The sequence below is a fragment of the Balearica regulorum genome, chromosome 4 (genome assembly GCF_011004875.1).
Source record: "Balearica regulorum gibbericeps isolate bBalReg1 chromosome 4, bBalReg1.pri, whole genome shotgun sequence".
Taxonomy (NCBI): domain Eukaryota; kingdom Metazoa; phylum Chordata; class Aves; order Gruiformes; family Gruidae; genus Balearica; species Balearica regulorum.
The window spans coordinates 75,916,153-75,939,520 of record NC_046187.1 but is presented as its reverse complement, the minus strand read 5'-3'; the positions used below and the strand labels follow the sequence as shown (position 1 = coordinate 75,939,520).

At 39.5% G+C, this 23,368-nt stretch overlaps 1 protein-coding gene across 1 annotated transcript in view; it reads right to left on the bottom strand.

The window, feature by feature from the left end:
- KDM3A (lysine demethylase 3A) overlaps positions 1-23,162 on the bottom strand; it is a 33,746-nt gene extending 10,584 nt beyond the window's left edge. Inside the window, exons 1-15 of the mRNA XM_075752772.1 lie at positions 22,998-23,162; positions 22,209-22,397; positions 19,384-19,539; positions 17,077-17,187; positions 15,371-15,473; positions 14,347-14,471; positions 13,774-13,846; positions 13,601-13,689; positions 10,798-10,949; positions 9,186-9,757; positions 7,706-7,907; positions 4,038-4,252; positions 857-1,009; positions 540-635; positions 77-204 (exon numbers count right to left, since the gene is read on the bottom strand). Of these exons, the coding sequence (XP_075608887.1) occupies positions 77-204; positions 540-635; positions 857-1,009; positions 4,038-4,252; positions 7,706-7,907; positions 9,186-9,757; positions 10,798-10,949; positions 13,601-13,689; positions 13,774-13,846; positions 14,347-14,471; positions 15,371-15,473; positions 17,077-17,187; positions 19,384-19,539; positions 22,209-22,379 (2,346 nt within the window). The 5' untranslated portion in view covers positions 22,380-22,397; positions 22,998-23,162. The remainder of the gene's footprint in view (positions 1-76; positions 205-539; positions 636-856; positions 1,010-4,037; positions 4,253-7,705; positions 7,908-9,185; positions 9,758-10,797; positions 10,950-13,600; positions 13,690-13,773; positions 13,847-14,346; positions 14,472-15,370; positions 15,474-17,076; positions 17,188-19,383; positions 19,540-22,208; positions 22,398-22,997) is intronic.
- Positions 23,163-23,368: the final 206 nt, after the last annotated feature.

The window sequence follows — 23,368 nt, the reverse complement described above, 5'->3', positions numbered from 1 at the left end:
CCACTAACTTCAAATATGGGTAGTAGGCTGAGGCAAACCTATGCTACACAGACATAGTGTGAGACAGTATCAATACCTGTTTTGAATCCTCCTTTAGAGTCGGCTTTGATAGCGCCTTAAACTGCTTATTTGCACAAGGACAATTTGCCTTTATTCCCCATTTTGTTCTTACAGAGTGAACAATATCACCAACATCATAGAGCGCTGCAGGAAGAGAGTCATTAGTGAGCTCACGTGTAATTAGAACATCCAGCAATCAGCAAGACTTTTTAAGAAATTGTGTATGCTATGCAGATAAACAACAGTACATGAACACCGTTCATCATTAAACAAGAAATTTTACTACTTCTTTGTAAAGGTCAAAGATAATAAAATAGTACTAAGTACGCAGGCTGTTCCAAGACTTTGGACAACAAATACTAAGCTTTTACTAACTTTATTACTAAACCAAATCCTTCACTCAGTACAATATCAATAACATACAAAAGACAAAAAAAAGCCTACAGCCTTTTTTCATCCCAATCAAGTATTTAAAATACCTTTTCCGGGAATTATTTGTGTAGGCATTAGATTCTCTGGTTCGTGTACCTGCCCCTTCACACATTTAAACCAGGAGAAAGTATCTGAGTCATCATCTGTAAAATGAAACCATTGAATTGTTTTATTAGTGCATCTTTCACCCTCCTCTGGAAAGCTAGATATTTTAATCTCATTGATATACCAACACGTGGGTCTACAACATTTTCTTTTGTTGGGAAGGCTTATTGTTTTGTAGTTTAAGGAAGTTATTGACTTCCAGAGTTCAAAATACAGGTTTTCTGTCCCCTTTGCTTAAAGTAGCAACATGCATTCTCACCCTCATGTAAACTTTTTTTCTTCATCCTATAACAATCCACACACACGCCGAAGCCACACTTAGAGCAGACCCAATGAAGGTTGAAGATTGTGGTGTCACAGACATCACACATTTCTCGAACTCCACGAACTGCACGCTTCCAGGCTACCTGTCCTGTAGCAATTGACAGATTAGTCAAAGTTTAGTTTAAACAAAACACGATATTTGCATGTGAAGTATAGCTACCTTAAAACACAGCAGTGATTTAGTGACTCAGACTTGGTTTTGTATTAGAACTCCAAAACAAAGCCTTCGCTGTTACAGATTTAGAAAAGTAGGTCCAGAACAGAGTCTAAGCAATCAAGACCGTTTTGCTTTCTCCTGTGCAGCACCAACTACATCTCTTATTCCTGACACGTATCTGCCCAAGTTAACTTGCACACTGCTGACATTCTCCTAAGTGGAAATTCCACAAGTACCCCAGAAAAAAAAAATTAAATTACTACTAGCAAGCTAAGCTTAATGTCTAGCTTGCCACAACCAGCTTATTCTTGTTCTCTCTTCAATAGTATAGTGGGTAAATAGTTCTCTTCCTTTTAGTAGGTTTTCTATATGTTTATAGGTGTGTATCAGACCTTCTCAGAATGGCAAGTTGCTCTTCTCTGAAGAACTGACCACTGCTGTTCAGGTTTCTAATGTACTCATTATACTCCACCTTTTCCTCGCCCCAAGACACTTCTTACATTCACTCAAAATATCCCAAATGTTGATAGCATCTTCCAAAAAATTAGAAGTCCTTCCAGGGCTCCATTATGTACAAATTATTTTCGCCTGATGTCCATTTGATTATGTCACCAGCTAGAAAACTAGACCAGACAGAAAGCACACATCTGCCACCTCCTACCTCCTTCCACACTTATAACTTCTCTGAAACTTTTCTGCCCACGATGTTTCTTAATTTTAAAAGCAAGTTATGAGAGACCATGTCCTAACATATGCTAAAAAAAAAAAAAATCACATCAGGGTCCAAGACATCTGTTGCTTTTCTTCTGTATAATGCCCGTTAACTATGTAGGGAACAAAGCTAGAAAAGCTTGGCACCATTTGTTCTTAAGTATGAGGTAAAATTGTTTGACTATTCCAGGAGACAGATGTCTAACTATCACCAGCTCCACCCTTCTCCACCTTTTAAAAATATGCACTATATTTACCATTGTCTAGGCAAATCCTCCAATTTCCCCAAAACAGGATGAAGGGCTTTGTTATCTTTTGCATGTCATTTCATAGTTCAGTTTTCTGAATTTTGTCCTTTTCCACTCCTCCTATTCTTTTACTTCCTCTCTGTAGTTTGATCCTGTCTCCTCTTTCTGTAGGTCTCCTTTTGGCAGCTGGTGGCCAAGGAGCAACATGACCTAACAAGCTGTTCTTTCTACATTGATCAATCTTTTACTACATGGGGATAACTTACACTTTTCTACTAACCCTTTAAGGAACTCTCTTTAAGGAAGCTCTCCCAAATAATTTTTTCCCTCACACTTGTTTGTGCTGTGGCTCTACATACCAGTCCAATAACTCACTGGTAAAAGAGAAAAGGGCTGATCCTGAGCCATACTGTGCAGTGCAGAAATATTCAAACATAAATGAACTCCTAAAAAGTAGTAACTGAACAAAATATTTTGAACATTCTGGACAAGGTCAGTTTGTCAGAGATGATACCTTTTCATAAAAAATTCGATTTCAGCTGAACTCTGCCAAGAAAAGTTTACCATAACCTCAAATCATGGTAGCAGAAGAATCTACCTTTTCCCGTGCCAACTGAGTGAGCACTCTTTCACTGAACTGTTCAAAGAAGAATGAATATCTAGACTGTAAATTACTACTTTCCTACCCAGGGCATTAAAAATATCATCCATTTTAATGAAATTGAGTTCCCTTACTCTCACCAGTCAGGGCAATAAACAATGAGAGAAGAATTAATGACATTTTTCTCCTTTCAAAGCAACTCCAGAACTCACATGTGTCTTTTTTATTGATGTTTCTGGTAGGTATACTAACAGATGCATCCTCTGCTATTAAGAAACACCTCATCTCCCCTTTGTTTCATGAATTCCACCCAAAATTTCATCCTTCTGAAAGTGTTTCAGTATTCGTTTGTACCTCCCTCTCTAGCTACTGATACTGTGGCTCTACAGGCCTGAATATGTTCCAGTTCAAGCAAAGTCATCCAGGGTAAGACCCCACAGCAAGCATTTCTGAAATGGCTCGAGTCTTCCCTCCCCTTGTTGAAGGGCATTCAGGCCTGTTCAGGTTTTTCTTCTTCTATTCAAAACCTTGCAGCGACTGGTAAACTGATATAATCCTTATATAATGTCAATATTATCCAAATGCAGAAGACAGTGGGTAGACAGTTTGCTAAACCATACTGCATCTCAGTCATGTAGTTATAATCCAAAAAACAAACATAGTTTTAAGAGTCATTCTACTCTGAGAAGTGATTATGCAAGATCACAACCTTCCCCAGCTGTCTGCTCATGTTTGCTACAAAAAGGTTCTCATGTGGCCAAAATCCTGTGTTGGAGGACGCAAGGTTTGCCCTGCCTGCACTGATGAAGCTCTGCAGTCAGTCACCCCATCAATAACACCTCTCTGGTCCATTCCCAGTAGGGCCGTACATATAATCACTTGAAACAGTCCTACTGGAAAAGTTCGGGTGGAGGAAAAAAAAAAAAAAAAAAGATTTCTTTACTGACTTGAGAGGCAGCATTACATCTGTTATGGAACAATAACAGAATAGGACCAAAGCAATCTAACAGAACCTGTGCAGTCAAAATACAAGCCTTATTTCATTTACATAATAAGAATAGATTTTTGTCAGCTGCCTACCGTTTTATTTAATTTTTATTTTTACACTTTGTTTTGTAACAATTACACTCTCTGCAACAGGAAGAGTAATTTGATAAATTAAGAAAAGTCTTCTGACAAAAAAGGGTAGAATTACTTTTCCCTTTCCCCCGCCTGTGAGCAAAGAGTTGTTGACACTAGTTCACACTGGGTCTTAACCATTACCTCTGAGAAGACGGAAACACTGAAATCTTATATGACATTGCCAAATGCATGCACTATATTTTCACACAGGTCAGAAGCTTAAAGTTTCGCATAAAGCTATTAAAATATAGATTATTTTAATACAAATTGATCTTACTGTGTGGTTCAATCGTAGACATTACTTCCTTTTCAGATATCACTAGCTGACAAAAGTGATCTCCAATGTTGGCTAGGATATACTTTGCCGTGTCAAGATCTAGACCCACAACATTTTTTGATAAAGGTAGCCATAAACTAATAGCCTCAGGGTCATACTTATTTGGAGTTAAGAAGCCTTCCTCACGCAATATTCCATGCTTATTGAACTGCAACCTATGGAAACAGGGAGAAAAGGAGAAAAATCCATCATCTCAAATGTTTTACTAGTTTACATCCATTCCAATAAGTCAATGCCTGAACTGTAAATATGTATGCTGTATGTCAATGAGTTTAACACTTAATGGTTGCAACAGACATGGGTAAACATACTTGTCATTAAGCATGCTTAATGTACTGCTTGTTTAAAGAAAACCTCAAAACATCAGGTTTTGTTTTTATAGTGAGGTAGATTTCGTAAAGATTTTTTTTATTCACACAAAACCAAATGAGGTTAACAATTTTTAAAATGAGTTGGCATTAAGGATCACATCTAAAGGAGGTAACAGTAAGAATTTAATCTAGAACTATGTACAACTCACAAGAGATATTAGAACACCTGAAAAATACAATATATTTCAGTAACAATTTGGAAGTAGGTGGCAAAAAATCCGGTAAAATTTGAGTAAGATATTCTTGAGTGATTCTGAGTAGGTGGAAAGAATGAGATCTGTCTTGTTAGCTGTCTATTAAATACAAAACATCCAGAGTTCTGCTCATGTTTTCAGGAACCCTTTTACTAAATGCTGTAGACATTCTGATAAGAACATGTGCTCCCTAACACGTTAAGTGTGGCAAGAAAACATGTGTTGGCAACTGATATCACCAGACAAATGCCATCTTCAGATTTTGCAGATTACACATTCAATAAAGAGACAGACAGTTCCACCAGCTTCAAGTTCTAAACTGAAGGATTCAACTGCTTTAAACTCACTGCAAGTTTGACTTTTTACCCTGAGAAAATGAATTACCATAGTCTGTTGTTACTCTGATGTCCTAGTTTCAGCTGAGATGGAGTTAATTTTCTTCCTAGTAGCCAGTACAGTGCTGTGTTTTGGATTTAGTATGAAAATAATGTTGATCACACACTGATGTTTTTAGTTGTTGCTAGGTAGTTGTAGTGTTTGCACTAAGTCCAGGACTTTTCAGCTTCTCACGCCCTGCTAGGTACACAAGAAGCTGGGAGAGCACAGTCAGGACAGCTGACCCAGACTGGTCAAAGGGATATTCCATACGACATATGACATAACTGGAGAAGCTAGCCAGGAGATGGAATCACTGCTCAGAAACAGACTGGATGTTGAGCTGTTTGTTTTTTCCCACAGGTGGTAAGCAATTCATAGAATCATAGAATGGTTTGGGTTGGAAGGGACCTCAAAGATCATCTAGTTCCAACCCCCCTGCCATGGGCAGGGACACCCTCCACTAGCCCAGGCTGCCCAAAGCCCCACCCAACCTGGTCTTGAACACTGCCAGGGATGGGGCTCCACAACCTCTCTGGGCAACCTGTGCCAGTGCCTCACCACCCTCACAGTAAAGAATTTCTTTCTAACATCTAATCTAAATCGACCCTCCTTCAGCTTGAACCCATTACCCCTTGTCCTGTCACTACACTCCCTCATAACCAGTCCCTCACCATCTTTTCTGTAGGCCCCCTTCAGGTACCGGAAGGCCGCAATTAGATCTCCCCAGAGCCTTCTCTTCTCCAGGCTGAACAACCCCAACTCTCTCAGCCTATCCTCATAGGAGAGGTGCTCCAGCCCTCTGATCATCCTCGTGACCCTCCTCTGGACTCACTCCAACAGCTCCATGTCTTTCTTGTACTGGGGCCCCCAGAGCTGGACACAGTACTCCAGGTGGGGTCTCACAAGAGCGGAGTAGAGGGGCAGGATCCCCTCCCTTGACCTGCTAGAGGTCAATTGCATTTGTGCATCACTTGGTTTATATACATTATTTTCTCCATTTGTTATGCTATTAACTTGTCTTTATCTCAACCCACAAGCTTTTTTTTCCATTCTCATCCCCATATCACTGGAAGGGAGGAATGAGCAAGCAGCTGCGTGGTGCTTGCTTACCAGCTGGGGTTAAACCATGACATCTGGTCTCACATGTTTTTGAACATTTCAATTAATGTCAGATTATCCCAAGATTTAGATCTCTAATCTGAGGTTAAATAAGAGATTAGTAACACATCTTTTTTTTAAACCTTTAGCTACAAAACGTGCAAGGGGGGCAGTGTCGCACTGGAAGAACAAACCTCAAGAAAACAAATGAAAGAGTGGAAGAGTATTTTTTTTTTCATGATCTTTGTAACCTTTCTGCTTTCAGTTTTCTCTCTTCAAAAGGTCTTCAGACCTATAGCTTCTTTTTTATTCTACCTAGACACTCAAAAGAAAGTCATTCTTCTGAAACTAAAAAGGAAAACTGAGAATAAGTAAGCTTCCCATCTCCCTTGTGGTAACTAGTATTTTTGCTTTTCCTCTCTAAAATCAAAAGCGTTACCTTCTTCCCATAAAACACAGTCCATGCATCAAAGCTTAAACGTGTGTGGGGGGAATGAAAAGAAACATGCGACAACATCTGGACATGAGAACAAGTAGCTCATGGAAAAAATGTACACAACTTGAAAACAAAGGACAGGACACGTTAAAAAACAGCCGGACACTGCAGTTTGAGAACATCCACCCTGGCCTTACAGATAGGCTTCAAGTAACAACTGAACACCCTTTTTGAAAGGGTTCCTCATGGTGTCTTAAGAGGTAAAGAGGTAAAACGTCAAAAGACCTTGACTGTTCTACTCAGGAATCGGGCTCTGGAGGGATATAGATGTGGAGTAAAGGATCTGAAAGAGATCCTTTTAAAGCTGCAGATTAGGTTTGGGAAAAGCAACCACCACTCAGTCACTGGGTTTTCCTTAAAGTTGCCTTGCTGACCCTCCACATCAGTTCTCCTGAAACCCAGTGAGTGTACTGACTGAACATTTCTACAGAAAACCTAAATAAGTGGTACAAACTCTTAACTGTAGAGCAAAAAACAGAGCAACACAATATAAATTATTTGTCCATCACTATTCCATGGCTCCAGGTGAAAGCCCCTGGGTACTGTCTGCAACTCTTCCACAGCTGTAAATATATGTCTAACATTTCACATGTTCAACCGCTAAACTTTGGGAGACATGCTCAGAATCTACCCTCTCACTAGTATCTCCAATACTACTGAGCTGCAGCACTCAAACTAAACTCACGTTATCCAACTGGCACTCAGCCCAGAATAGCAAAATGAAGAGCTCAAAGTCCTGCCAAAATATTTTCTACTCAAATGAAGCAGTTAAAAAAACTTTAAGAGCTAAAAAACCCACAGGCAACCTCTCATTTGTTAGGTATATTAGCCTTATAGCTTAACTGCTACATGTTGACATCTAGCAGTTTCAAACCAGAGACCTAAATGAGACCAATTTGAGCAAAAAACTATCTTTTCATCTGTCCTGAAAGATGAATCCACTTTACAGCTAACAGTGAACGCTCAACAGCCACCCTTTCAGAAAAGCTGAAAAGGTCAGATGTCCAACTCAGACATGTGGGGCACATTATTCACGTTCAAAGAATATCAAGGTCTAAAAATTGTTCTTACCTTCTGAAGTGAAAGAATCGACAAAAGACAGTGGAGTCTCTCTGCTCTTTGTTCTTTCTATAACTGTCCAAACGACATTCCCTGCATTTATGCAAGTGAGGTGCGATATTATTGCAGGAACCATCCTGTACAAATGCTTCTCCACTTTGCTGCAGCTTTTTCACTTTAGAAGCATCTGCTAAAATTGACTTGCGAACAATTACTGCAGGGAAGAGTAGCATAGATTAGACAAGCTTCAATTTCTTACATAAAGGTGCAAGCAAATGTATTTTAGTGAAAGATCAATGTCAACTTTTCCTATAACTTTCACACTACATTGAGACAAAGTTATGCTAAAATATTTGCAGTTGGCAGAACTCTCTTTTCAGGTCAGTAGAAGCTTTTTCAAGCTATAGTTCCACCAGAGTCATAGTCTGCGGACTCAAGTTTAACAGCTCCTTTTGCTACTCCACGGAGGAATATTGTAAAAGAGCTTCTGCTTTTATTAAAGTTCTTCAGCCATCAGGGCTGGAGTACCTGAGCACTGAGTCTAGTCGAGGGTATGACGCGATCGTGTTTCACAAGTAATAAGACAGAAGTACAACCTGGCCATTTCTCAGTCCTGTTCTCACCCTTCACGATACAACAGCTTTCAATACCTTACTATAACAGATGTCAAACATCTCTCTTCCTCCCACATTGTGGGTGAGACCTAGCAGGGCACAACAGTGACTGCTCGGCTGACTATGTACCCATGTTAATTATGGAATAGCAAATGGTAATCCAAGACCAATCAACATGAGATTGGAAAGAAAGAAGAGGTGGGTGTGTAGAGAGATTCTCAGAACACTGAATGATCAGCTATACTGCCTGATGCACAGCACAATATATAACATCAGTAGTCTAGCTCCTTGAACAACTACAGACTTTCTCATTCTGTCCCACATAGAAAACTTGAAGAGCTCCCCAAGTGGAACTGGGCCACAGAAAATACAGAAACAAGGTGGGTTGTTTTGGGGTTGGGTGGTTTTTTAATTTTGTTTTTTGGGGGTTTTTTTTGGTTGGTTGAGTTTGTTTTGTTTTCAGAACAATTATTAAATGAAAAGCTTTTCTTCAACAAAGCTTTGTTGAGAACAACTTCCATCTCTCACCATGCTTCTAAAATTTAGGACCATCACTAACAAAATCAGTCTCATTATTCCATCCAGTATCTGCATTCCAAACAGAACCTTGTTTTTGTAACCCATTTTGTTCTTGCATGCATTTTGTAATAACTTATTTCTAGAAATTAATGATTAGTTCTTTTCCTTTATCAGGAAAGTACATTTCTCTCAAGTTTATTGCATTCCCCATGTAAAAGAACCCACAAAATGACTCAAATTCCAGATTCACTCACACAATGTAAATTACTGATTTTGCATATGCTAAAGGATCTACTTGTATGTAGTTACACAGAAGCTACAAGGACTTTCAAATGACAGGAAGTTTTAAAAATACTTACTATTATCCTGGACCTTGGCACTTCCAGTCCAAAAGCTTTCATTTTCATTTCTGTCATACAAAATCTCATTTGAATTCCTTCTAATAAAAAATTCCATGTCTGTAAGTTCATCAATCTTGTTCCCTTTGTGGATGTTCTGGCTATTGCAGTTGCTTTGAGATTTAACTCCAGACTCATTAAGAGAGAGAAGATGAGCATCTGAGGTTGAGGGTCTACAATCTAAAGTCCTCTGCAGTTCAGCAGTGCTACTGACTCTGGGTATTGCTATGGAAGAGTTAAGATGTTGCAACTGTTTTACAGAAATGCATTCTTTTGTAAAGTTTGTTGTGGGCTTCATAAGAGGTTCATTTGTATTTTTCAGGTTGGTTCCTTTTTCATTAGCTGAATCAGTCAAAGATGAAGATCTTGAGGTTGTCAAAGAAGTATATTTACCACTTTGACCATTAAGATTTTGCGTTTGTTCTTTAGATATAAACGTCACTTTAGGAAAGGCCGTCAGATCTTCCTTCAATGGTTTAATTCCAGTATTAAGACAAGAAGGATGAGTTTCCGGTAAGCTCCGTCTACATGTGCTGAAACACACGACATGCAATAATCAGACAAAGAAAAAGGTGTGAAACAAATCAGGGCATCGGTTGCTCAATCTAGTCACGTTCTTCTTGAAAGAAGAAATTTAGTTATGTACTTTTAATTCTGATGTTCCAAGATTTTAAATTTGTGGGTGGTTAAATACGTTTGTGTTTGAGGGGGTTTTTGTTTAGGTTTTTGTGGGGTTTGATTTTTTTTTTTTTAAGAGTCAGGCAGGATGATAAAGCTGTATGCACATGTAAGCACAAACTTAGGTACTGCAGCTACTCCACTACCTTCTCTCACAACTAAACAGTTACTTTCTCATTTTCTCCATGCAACAGCTGTATAACCAAGTGCATTTCACTTGCATGTCTGTGTGAGAAGATTCTAATACTCAAGGAAATTCTGGTTGGCACTACAAGTCTCTATGAAGACAGTAAAACTGCTCCCACACAAAAAGCTCAAATGAAAAATAAAATTTCATCTTTTCAACATTTATCTTGTAAGATATATATACAAAACTAAGTGGAAAAAACCCTATACCACTTCTTTTTAAGCTAATACAAAATTTGAGTTTTCCTGTCACACTATTCTACCATTATGTTCATTTTTGTGACAGAATTGGAGGTAACAAAGAAGTTTAAAGCCACTGGTATTCAACAGAAATATAATGGAGAACCTGTACTTGATCTGCAAGAAGCTGGTATACAGGACACCTGCTTGAATGTGTTCTATTTGCCTTGGGGGCAGAGGAGGAATGTATTTGGAAAAAAAAAAAGTGGGCAACAGACCTCTGTATAACCCATCAGTAACTTTGGCTTGTGAAATTGCAGGACAACTACTCAAAGATAAAAAAAGAAAAATATGGCATAAGCAAGTAAGCTATGTATCCAGGGCAATTAAGTCTAACACATTTCTATGCCAATATTACAGAAGACTAGTTACTACAGTTCTTTAAAATAACCTCTGAGTTTATTTTGCTAAGAATTGGAGCTCTTTTTGGAGGAAAAAAAGTCTGCATAAGCATAAACTGATTCCTTACCCCTGAGGAGTTTCTGCACCAAGATTGGGTGGCGAGTTAGCTGGCAGGGGCAGGCCTTGATGCCTTTGGTCTTTATTAGCAGGAGTACATCCTAACAATGCTTCACCCAACACAGTTGGTACTGACTGCACATGTCCCTGACTGGGAGAAACCTGCAAGAGAGATTTTAACAGTTAGGAAAATTCAGGATAACAAATACCGGTTTGCAAGGTTCAGCTTAAAAAGAAAAATACATCAATACCCTTCCCACTGTGTTTATTAAAGCTCATTGAAGATCATTCCTCACATGTCCAGAAGATGGAAAGGCCTTAGAGCGTCCTTTTAAACGTTACAGGTTCCATGAAACACTGTTCATGTTAATTCATTTTCTCCTGATTAACAACAAACTTTTTTGGGGGGAAGGAAGGTGTATTAAGAAAGTGGAAAGGAAAATAGAAAACTCTGCTCTTCATAACTGCCAGCGCAATGATCTTTCTAAAGATAATTGCAGTAATCAGAATTAGCTTTCAGAGCTCATCTGAAAATCCTAGAGAAAGTTAAAACTGTGACGTTAGTCTGACACCATTACCAAAAAAATCAAGATGTGAACTTCCTTGTAGTGAAAAAGTCTTTGTACTGGGATTCTAGAAAGTGTTAAGTAAAGAAATCCTGTGCTGATTAAATCACCAGCCTCACAAATCTACAATTCTTTTAGGAATACAGCAGACCCATTAAATTAGCAAGTGTCTTTAAAAACGGTTGTTTTCTGTGAGGCTCCTCCCTCAGCTCTAACATCTATATTCCACTCCCATATGCTCAACTTACTGCTGGAAGTTACACAACAGACTCATTACCATCAGCTCCAAAATATTTCCTTTCTGCTTTGGTATAACACAGCTGTCAGGCATTGAGACAAGCTCTCAAAAAACCACTGGAATTAATTAACTCCATATTAGAAATCAGAGTACTATGACATACTAAGTAAAACAAAAAAAATATGGCTTCAACTTATCACTCCCATATATTCACATCTACCAAAATCAGAGAAACAAATAGAGCTTCTCTTTTCCTCACTAGAAAGTGCACTCACTTGTAACCATTGAGAAAATAGCAGCAAGACATTTCCCAAAGTGCACAAAAATGATAAAGGATCCAGTCATTTGAAGGACAGCAGACTAGAAAATTAGAATAACTTTGCTACTTTAATAAAAAAGTACAGTGAAACAAGCTATGATTTCAGATCATGATAACTCTTCTGCAGGACATTTGGAATAGGAAATAAAGACCAGCTTTGCATGTATCAAGCAGGCTGCTCAATGGCTAAATATGAAGAAAGCTAAAGAATAGCAAACTGAGCACCCAAAAGATGCTAAAAGTACTCAAGTACGAGCTGTAGAAACAACATGAGCAGAGTATGACTGCAATGCACTAGCTACTTCATCCTCATTTGCTGTATGCTCTTCCTCAGCAGTAAATACAGAATCACAGACTGGTAGAGGTTGGAAGGGACCTCTGGAGATCATCTAGCCCAACCCCTCTGCTAAAGCAGGGTCACTTAGAACAGGTTGCACAGGATTGCATCCAGGTGGTTTTGAATATCTCCAGAGAAGGAGACTCCACAACCTCTCTGGGCAGCCTGTTCCAGTGCTCTGTCACCCTCAGAGTGAGGAAGTTCTTCCTCATGTTCAGATGGAACTTCCTGTGCTCCAGTTTGTGCCCATTGCACCTTGTCCTGTCACTGGGCACCACAGAGAAAAGTCTGGCCCCTTCCTCTAGGCATCCACCCTTTAGATATTTATAATCATTGATCAGATCCCTTCTCAGTCGTCTCTTCTCCAGGCTAAACAGACCCAGCTCTCTCAGCCTTTCCTCATATGAGATGCTCAAGTCCCCTCATCATTTAACACAAGATAGATCACTCTCTTCATTGAGGAGTCTTATCCTGTACTTGCTACCTCATACAAGACCTCTTTGTGAAGCCGTTCAAGATTTCTAATAACAATATCCAGTCATTAGCCAGATCTGCATAGTTGACTCAGCACAGGACTGACTGCACAGAAGCCAAGAACAAGAAACGAAAAAAAAAAAAAAAAACAACCCAACCCTCCCACCCCACCACTGCTCTAGAGCTTCCAGAAGGCTACTCCTGCCTAAAATGTAATTTTTGGTCTGAAACACTGGGGCAAAATTATAGGATAAGTTTGAAGTACTATTCTTTAGCCAAGACATTATTTTTCATTTGCATTTCTATACTTAAAGTTACCCACATCATCTTTTGACCTTTGAGACAGTTTTCTAAGATCTCAGTGATACTTGGCAGGTCACTCACAAAAGAAATAAACGTAGACATGGAAGTACTAGAAAAGTAGTCATACTCCCTTTTTGTACTGAAACAACATTCTTCCACACTGCTGCTTGTGCAGCTTGAATCCTCAAAGCATGCAAGTGTGGCTGAAGGTTTTGGGTTTAAGTACAAAATAGTTAAAAAAATAACGTGAAAAGCAAAGATTATGAACTTGAGAACTGCTTTTTGCATTTTCTCACGCTACAGAATACATGACCACGCAGGCTAACTCCTAAGCAGGAGGAGGGTGCAAAAAGCACAGTTAAAAAAACCAAAACTTTCAGGCTCAGTAACTTTTTGTCCAATTATCACACGACAAGATGTTTTGCCCATGCCTAGACAAGTTTCAGAGAACTCAACACACCCTCCCCATGGATTATATTTATTATTCCACTTTCCTATCTAATCCTTATTTAAGACTGTTCTGAGAAATGACATAACCATTATATAACAGTCATATATAACATAGTAAGACATTACCTCAGGAGAAGATTTTGTGTGCTTAGTATCAACACCTCCACTATTCTCAGATGACTTCCTTTTCATGCTCCCAATTCTTTTAGATTTATCTGGAAGAGAAGGTGATCAAGATTAGTCTATTTCTTACAAATATGCTAAGTAGTGTTTGAAGGACAAACAATAATAGGTCTTACCACATTTTCCATTGTTATCATATATGATTTCAACATGAATTAACTCTGGATCAAGAGTTTTTAAAGCTGGAATCTTGGAAAGGAACAAAAACACAGAAGCAGACATTTAAAGAGGTGAAAGTTACTGTTTGAATGTATTTATCTTAGATGTTGTGGTACAGACTAAGGTCTTAACTTCTAGGTTCTTTGAATACCAAGCTGAATTTAACAATGTATTGTTATGATACTGTCTCTGCATGAAAACACACATATAAACCAGTGCTTCAGAGCACTGTCTATACAGTATAGAAAGCAAAGAAACCAGGATCATAGGTTTGTGTTGCTTGTCAAGTAAAAATTCCAGGTCTCCTTCATTTTTTGTAGAAGACCATTTGTTATTTGATAATTCTACCAGCAGCATTCAGTAATACAGAAACAGTTTGGGGTAACAGATTATTCTGCACTACATTGATCCCCATTTTTTAAAGTTTATTACAGTAAGGACAGAATTAAAATGGTGTCAGTGGAGGTATAAATACATGATCCCACCCATTCCCCATCCCGGTTTGTAAACCCACAGCAACCAGTTCTTACCTCCTGACAGTTGACTTCCAGAGTTCTTGTAGCTGGATTACCATTTACAACCACTGCTGTGAACCACTGAGTAGATGGATCCAGGCTATAAATTCTAATTTTTGAACCAATGATATTTTTTCCACCTTAAAAATTGGAAATAACAATACAAGAAAAGGGAGCTTAAGAGAAAGGGAGCATGAAGATTATCACAGTTGCCAACATGAATTTGCCAACATGAATTTGCCAACAGTACGGCATGCAAGATGCAAGTAAGCAAAACAAACAGAGAATCTTGAGACAACTTCCACATGGCTGAGGGGAGGGGGATAAAAGCATAATTAAATGATGTTCCAGCTACGTCCTTCCTGGAATAGTTCCATGAAGTTTTCTGGCGGTTAAAGCATGCAGCAGAGGTCAGATTGACCTCCAGATCTCAGACAGTGAGGCAGATCAGTGGACATAGAAATGAAGATTGAATGATTGGATGTAAATTTTTCCTCTCTTAAGAGTTATCATTTCCAATACTGTTAAGTTGCAATATTTATCTTTCCATAAAGCAAGCAGTTCTTGCATATGCAAGCATATGACTACAAATATACTTGTATGAACCCAGTAGTTAAGAATTTGAAGCTAGCAAATATAAAAATAACAATTTTAACTTGACTAGAAAAAGTAGTCTCAATATAAAACTTTGGAAGGTTTTCTAAATGAGCAGCAAACAAAAAAAAATGAAGCTACTTAAAGCAATAAGCAATTCCCAATAATTTCAGTGATAATTGTAACAAATTTGGTATCTCTTTCACAAGTGCCAGGACATCTATATGTGCCTAAATTCTGTTCTCTTACAAAGGACTTGAAACTTAAATCTCTATAATCCTTCACATTTTGCATTCACTGCTGCAAAAGAAAGTGGAACTAGAATTTTAAAAAAAGGCTTTTATCCCCAAGCCAGATTACAGTAATTTACACCATTACTGCAAAGATTTCCCTTTTGACTTGAGTATTTATTGCCAGAGTTTTCTGCAACAGAGCGTACTTATACCTTGTACCAGGCGCGTTTCATCTAGGTGTTTCTTAACCAAAGCCTGAATTTCTTCATTAACATTTTGATCATCCTTAAGAGGAAGCCTAGAACCATCCATATCCTATTTAGGAAAAGCAAAATATAGAAGTTGGTATTAAGGATAATGCTTTTGATTAACAAAACCCCATAATATTTAGAAACAAAATAGCAGCAATTCATACAAGTCCAACAAGTTTCTCATTATTCTGTGTTTCTTCAGCTCCTAGGATATTGTATTTATTGAGGCAGACATCATTTCCTTACGACTAATCTGGAACAACCATCAGCAAACCAGACTAAAGTGAGCTCTCCAGGTCCACTTTAATATAGTTCTGAAATCGTCTGGCTTAGTTCTCATTAGCAATGTAGTAAAACAAGGTTTAACTGAACCATCCATTTTTAAATTTAGGATTTTAAGTTCTCAGAAGCAGCAATTTATAACTAGTCCTGAGCAGATGTAAACACAATATTTTAAGTTTTATGTTTCTATTTATGACAATGACACCAGGATCCAGTCCATCACAAGACATCATTATAAAATGTTCATATGAATGAAAACAGAGTCAGCTACATCTAAATCATTCATAATTATTCAGCATCATGTATTTATATTTTAGGGGTTTTTCCTCTCTATTGTTCTCTAAAACAAGCTGTTTGACAACATTTAGAATTAATTCTGAAATGAAAAGTTTAGAGTAAGTTTTTAACAATGACTCAAAGTGCCATTAAAAAGGATTATTTTCTTCTTTTTTTGTCTCAAGTACTGCTCCGATATTTGTAAGAAGCAGAACACTCAAGAGCTGTTAGTCAAGAAACTGTTATTCAAGATGTCAGCAAAGCAATTTGCTCCACTGCAATACCGAGATAAGGCTTCTACATAAATAAATCTTTACTCTGTTGTTGAGCCAACACAGGCAAGACAATCTACAACTCAAATGTAGCTTTTAAGTGATTTTGTTAGTTTCTTATAGTGAGTTGTCTATTTGCTGATTGTTAACAAGTCAAAGCAGATCATTAATGATGGCACTACCAGCAGTCTCAACATGGGACACCTATTACAAGTTTCATTCAGACTGTTTAAAGGTCCTGAGAATATTTTTCTGAAAGGTTAAATCCTTTATCAGTAGCAGATACTATTCCTCAAAATGCCTGACCAGTCACATAGGGCAATTGTTTCAACCCATCTCTAAGTCATTTTCACTAGCAAACTTTCCTCTTGGTGCTCAATAAAGGGCCTATAATTCAACCATCTCATTTATGTCCTGCCCAATTCCACATTTGTTTAGAAGTGATCTGTTTATTACATAGCAAGACTTATTCCAGATATCCCTGCAACTCCTTTCATAGTAACAACAGTTGTGTTCACAAGGAGAAAAGGCAAACTATTCCAGATTATCATCACCAACAACATGATGCAACTGCTGTCACTTGAGCTGACTAACTGTCCTAATACACTCCCTCATCCAGGTCTCTTAAGTGACTAGAATATGCTAGATCAGCTTCAGAAAATTTTTAATCAACACCTACATTACATTCAGAACTGGTATTTATGAGTTATGGCAATACACAGCTACTCCAAGTTTTTACCCATCTAAAGTTTGCATTTAGAATATATTAACTTGACATATGTTAAATACCAAGATAAAATATTTCTATTCCATCTTTATAATGCCACACAAGGTTACCTGAATGGGTGTTAAAAGGTCTTTAGAAAGAAAAACACATCTCTCTTCACCGAGATAGCGTACTGAAACCATTGATCCCAAACCAGCTTTGTCCACTAAGGATTTGTAAGTCTAGAAAAGTGATAAACATTTTCTTAGAAACAGAGTAACAAAATCTCATCATTCCTCATTTACGTTCAAAAAGTTATTTTAGATTTGCATCTATTTCTCTGTTAAGATATCACATCTACATACAACTCTTGAAACAAAGCAAGTTTCTAATAAAACATCTAATACATGCCTAATAAAGGAGTTACTGGATTATACTTGAAATTAATTTCATTTATTAGAGTTGGGAATTCAGTTCAGGTGGCTGCCATTAACAATCATTAATCATTCATCTCAACATGAAGAATTTACTAATATTAAAGAGTTCTGATTCTGGATATGTTAATGAAAAACCCTCCTTAAGGTACACTGGGGGAATAACTAGCAAATCAATGAAGACCTGCTGCACAGCTTATATTAAAGTTCTCAAAGCTCATTGATAACATTCTGGAGCCTTAGTTTAGGCATGTATGATGACTTTGATAGCCTCATAGTTGTTATACCACTGCAGTACAATGATAAAATCGTGTTCAGGTATACCAAAGGTTTTAAGAACAGACAAGAACCAAAAATTTCCTTTAAAAGCTTCTGAACTCTTCCGAATATGTTCAAGGTTCAAGTCTGTCTAGTCCTGCAGTAACAGCTCTGAATGAGTAGCCATTGGGAGCCTGGAACATCAGAAGTGGCAAGAATAACTCCTCCCTACATGAAACATACCTTTGTGCCCCATTTAAAAGAAAAAAAAAAAAGAAAATAATTCTGATAGCATTTGTGTTTCCAAAGGACTGATTGAGCAACCAAAGACTTTCTTCCGCTTTGTTGTTTTCACCTCAGTTAGGGCAGCATTGGCAAAGTAGCAGTATCACCACAAGAGGAACAAGACTCTCTCCAGGAGTGACAGGGCATTACAAGAGTTCTGCAAAGCTATTCCATTTGTCAGAAACATGCTCTCCTGTATAATTGGATCAATAAGTTGTGATCCAGGTTTGAATAAATTAATCCACAGACCTGTTTTGTGACCCCTTCTTTCCTGCCCTGTATGGCAGTAAAGGGAGAAAGTCTTTTTTGCCAAGGCAAGCTCCAGTATTATGCTTTATTTTACCCTACATCCTCTGCTTAATGAGCTTTGGAACGTGTACACTGCATGAACTGACATGTCACATCATGAAGAAAACCTTATGCACAAACTGAAGACAAGTACCCAGTAAGAACTGTTCACATACTTGGAAAGGGACAACAGTTAAGTTTAAATAAGCATGTTTTAAGAACTATGTATCAGCAAGATCTACTAGTAAAACTGCTGATATTAATGCACAGGTCAGGAAATAAAATTAAGGACTCATCTTTCCACTTCTTCTCCCATCCTATTTGGCCCTACTTCCAATAAATATCTGCTTAGATTAGCTTTGCTTAAGAAAAAAGCTCAGCTAAAATGCAGCAATATGAATTACACTGCATACTTTATACCTAGCAAAGTTAAGAGTATTAAAACATGGACTACAACTTCAGCATAATTAATGTATAGCAAGTTTATTTCACAACTACTTTTATGAGCAGCAATATTCAAAGTAGTCAAGTAAAACTGTAAACCATACTGGCTGAATACATTAAGAAGTGTTCCCTGTTCACCTCTAATGCTTACTTTGCCTAGCCAGCCATGCATGGCAGTTACAGAAAGCTTAGTTCTCCAGCTTGCACAGTGTAGCTCAGGTTTTTATATGCACAGAATCTAAATCTCACAAATCACCTGTGCCAGGCAGCCATCACATCAGTGTCATTCAAATTATTTTTGTCTCAGATCAAGCATCACTGAAGAATTAACAGTACTTGAGGCAGAACAAAATAAGAATTTAAGAGAAAAGTACAGGCTATCCTTAGAAACCTATTATCTACCCTTTTCCTCTTTATTCTTAACTACAATTTCATGAAAGAAGGAAGAAACATGAGACTAGATGGAGAAGGAATTAGCTGTACAGAACAGTGGTTTGGGAGGGAAGCAAAGTCATAAAAATACATTCTTGTATCTCCATGCACAATGTACCAATTTCAAATGCTTACAAGCTCTGCCTAGCTCCAGCTGTACAAAGAGATTTAGTCTCCCTTCAGATTACAGGTAAGAGTACAAGTGAAGCTGTACTTGAGAAATTCACACTTGTAACAACACTGTCTTTAGAAGATGAACAGTAGAACCAAAGTGAGTTAGGCCAAGCATATACTTGCCATTGCAGGCCACTGGACAGAAGACACAGAATTGGCTTGAGCTTTTCTTTCAGCCAGTACTAGCTTTTGCTCCACCAGGAATGCCTTCATTTTATGGTTGTAGACTTCTATCCATCTTCTTTTTTCCCATGACTCATCATCAAATTCTACACAAATCTACAGAAAGGAAACAAAGTAAAGGAGTGACTAACCATAAAATTCAGTCACACACAACATGGAAAAGGATAAACAAACACTAATTGCCCCCCTCCCCCCCCCCCCAAAAAAAACCCTTGCAGAAAAGAGTACTTAAAATACAAACACGATTATTGTCTTTCTGTCACACAATCAAGCAATCACTAAAGCATTCCAGGCTGACCTAGTATTTTATAAGTGACAGTCAATGTTAAGTGGTTTGTCATCATTACTACTGCATAAAACATTAATATTCCTATTTAACTCTACAACCTTCCCATCTCAAAAAGTCCTCTGTTGCTCAAGGACCATTAAATGTGTTAACTCCACCACCACTGTTTACAATCAGGGAAAAACAGACACACAAAACCCCTTAAAACTCTAAAGGACTGTATACAGCAGTAGCACATGCATTTTCCACAAACTCTAGAGTACTTGAATGAACAAGCTGTTTTTCCAGAAATATTTTAAGAATAAGAGTCCCAAAGAATAAAACTTTAGTTAATTCATTGAAAACACAAATGACAGTAAGTCAACAAAGGTGATCAAATTATGTAATGTGAAAAAGGTCATTTGCTGCCTGCTTTTAACTGGCATTTATCTTCATGAATCTCTGAAGCATCTATACAAACTTTTCAAGAGTAAAGCAGTTGTCACGTCATGACAAACATGGTGGCTTGACTAATATCTTTGGGATGGCATCATTCTTCTTTCACCAACAAGGGGAGATCAGCAAAGGATTGGGAAAGACCACAACTAGAACTTTGCCTGAATACAGGAATTGGTATGTCTTGGTAGAGAACATCGTTCTCAGAAAAATCACTCCCTCTTCCCATAAAATATAATGATCCAATCTAAATACATTTAACTAATTTACACTAACAGCAGAGAAACCCCAGTTGAGTGAATCTCAGAAACATTCCCTTGTGTTTAGCTTCCCTCTAAATGGAAAGGCAAGTAAAAGCACGCACGCAAAAAAGCATTACCACAGACAGGAGTTGTAAAACTAATGGGTGCAGAAATGAATTTAGTAATTTTGAAGTTCACAGAAACAATGAAAGAGATAAGCAAATAACACAAGTACCAGAACCAGAATGGCTTGTTTTGTCTGTGGTATCAACACTGCACAAACAGGAAAATACAGTTGAGAAAATACTTTCAAAAGTAGTTGACAGTCCTTCTATTCTGTAGCTTGCTCCTCACACTATACAAGAAGATTAAATATTTCTGCTCCTTTAGAGACATTTTTTTCCACCCCAATCTATTACTATTTTAGGTCTAACTATACATTACTCTTCCACAGAGCTGCAAGAGAGGAAAGGAGATGGCACGTGTTTTGATACAGAAGCTCTCTACGCCTCGATTGTCTACGTTGCAACTTCTTTAACACTTTCACTGGAGAATACATTAAGTCAATCGCTTCTGGCAGAACCGTAACCAGTCACAAGGCTCACAGTAAAGTCCCCAACAGCACCTGCTCCTTCTCCTTTTACATCCCAGAGAAGGTCCTTAAGAAGAGTTTTTCTGCAGCACCAACATCCTCCTCCTCATTCCAAGTACGGCATGGGCACAGCCCCGCTGACCAAAGATGGAGAAAGCTCCACCCCTGCCACAGATCCACAACAAGAAGCTCGACCTCTAACAACTCGGGACTCTTCATAACAAAGCTTACGCTTTCAAAAAAGAGTTAAAAAACACGTCAAACAGGAAGAAATTGTACAAGGAGCTCATGCTTCTTCAGTTAATTAGAGGGCACAAAGTTCTGCCAGTAAAAAAGAAAAAGACAAGGGAACAGTTTCGATTGAAAGATGCTTCTGTTCTTGCTGTCACAGAACAGCCTGCCTCCAAAGTCCCTTGTCCAAACAAATAAGAGGACCATGTAACAAGATGTCATTACTATAGTGGAGTGTGTCCTTAGCGAGTACTTTGTATACTATAGTAACTGCCCAGACACAGTTGAATAGTTTTAGTGACTACAGTTACCAAATACCCCCTTGAGAGCTTCACAGTCAAACTGTGGAAGTCCCTTGACTTCCACCCAAACTATATAGTTAACAAATGACACTAAGTTTGCAAAAACGGATTGCATGTTTAAAAATCTCATTGGTAATCATTAAGAAGTGGCCACCATACAAGAAGAGTCTGAAAAACCACCAATACCATGCAAGAATTGGTATGTCTTTCAATACAGTAGAAGTACTTGTTCATTACCAGCTACTTCAAAGAGCAAGAAAAGTCCCCAATCCCATCAACATAAGAGTGTTTCGGTTTCATAAGAAACTGCAACCTCTGGGGGGAAAAAATCGCTTACAACTGACAAAGTCTTCAGTTACATTTAGGAAATACACAGAAATAAAAACACGCACAGCAGGTGCAATAAAAACCTGAAGTTTCCAAAATGCTGCTGGGAGAAAGCATATTGATAATTAGTTTGAGGTAATTTCCAGTATTAATACAAGTACACTGGGGGCTTCAGCCAGAGGTGCACATGTTTTCAAGCACGTTAAGCAGACAAGCGGACCAAGAAGACGCTCTCTCCCCCAACAACAGCATATACACACACCCACACACATGCACGCACACAAAGTTTCAGGTCACAGGGTAAGCAAGCACTCTCGTTTTAGAAGGTCTCTTTAGAAGTTCCCGGTTACCTTCAGGTCTTGTTTGGATATGTCCGTGTGTGAAACCGCTCGGATCCTGCCTGACTTCCAGGGCCATTCCGAAATGCGATTGGTGTCCCACGACCGGTCGTCTTCCTCCGACAGGCTGAGGAACCTCTTCCCCACCAGCAGCGACCAGCTCCCCTCGAGCCTCAGCACCATTTTAACTCATCGGGAGGCCTCCAGGGAGGAAACCGACGGAAGGAGGAGATTAGAAAGGGGGGGGGGAAAAAAAAAGAAGAAGAAAAAAACAACCCAAAAGAACAACAAACAAAACAAGGCGTCGGTCAGCTGCCAGGCCGCGCTCCGAGCCCTGCCGGCGGGCTCGGCCCCCGCCCGCCTTTCCTCACAGGGAGCCGCGGGGCCAAGGCGGGCGGGAGCAGCGTTGCTTCCTTCTTCCTCTCCCCGTCCTCCCCCCTTCCCTCCCCCGCTTCTTTTCAAGCGGCTCAAGCCGAGCCTTCAGACACCCACAGGATGCTTCTTTGCCCACGGTCCTGTTAATCATTGCCTCAGTGGGGGTGGGTGGAAGGAAATACCAGAAGCTGCTGCAGTGCAGCTCCCAGCAATACCCACCCCGGCCGGCCGCCACCCTGCCTCCTCAGCCTGCCCCCCACCGCCTCTTTGTTCCCTCCCTCCGAGGACCCGAAGCGGGGGGCGGCAGCTGAAGGGGAAGCAGGGAAGAAGGAGACCGGGCCAAGCTCCTTCCGGACGCTTCTCCGCCCCACGAACAACCCCCTCCTGCCCGCCCAGGCAGCCCTCCAGCCTTGCCCCTGCCCTCACCTGTATCCCTCCCCCCCGACCCCTGTCGCCGGTCCCCACCCGGCGCACCCCGCGGTTACACGGCGCCCGGGCAACAGGCTCCGCAAACGCGGCGCTTCCCCTCCGCCCCAGCAACAGCCGCTGCGGCGAGCGATACTACTCGACCCCGCGCTCGCGCACACACCCCCTCAGCCGCGCGCCCGCCCCCCACCCTGCTCCGCGGCCGGCCCCTGCCGCTCTATCGCCCTCTCTCATTGGCTTCTCCGCGCCAGTGGGGCGGAGCTCACGACAAGCCTCCTGCTGCGATTGGCCTAGAGGGGTGGTGCCCGAGATGCTGGCCACGCCTCGAAACCGTTTCTCAGCAGATGGCGGATTAAAAATGAGTATCCTTC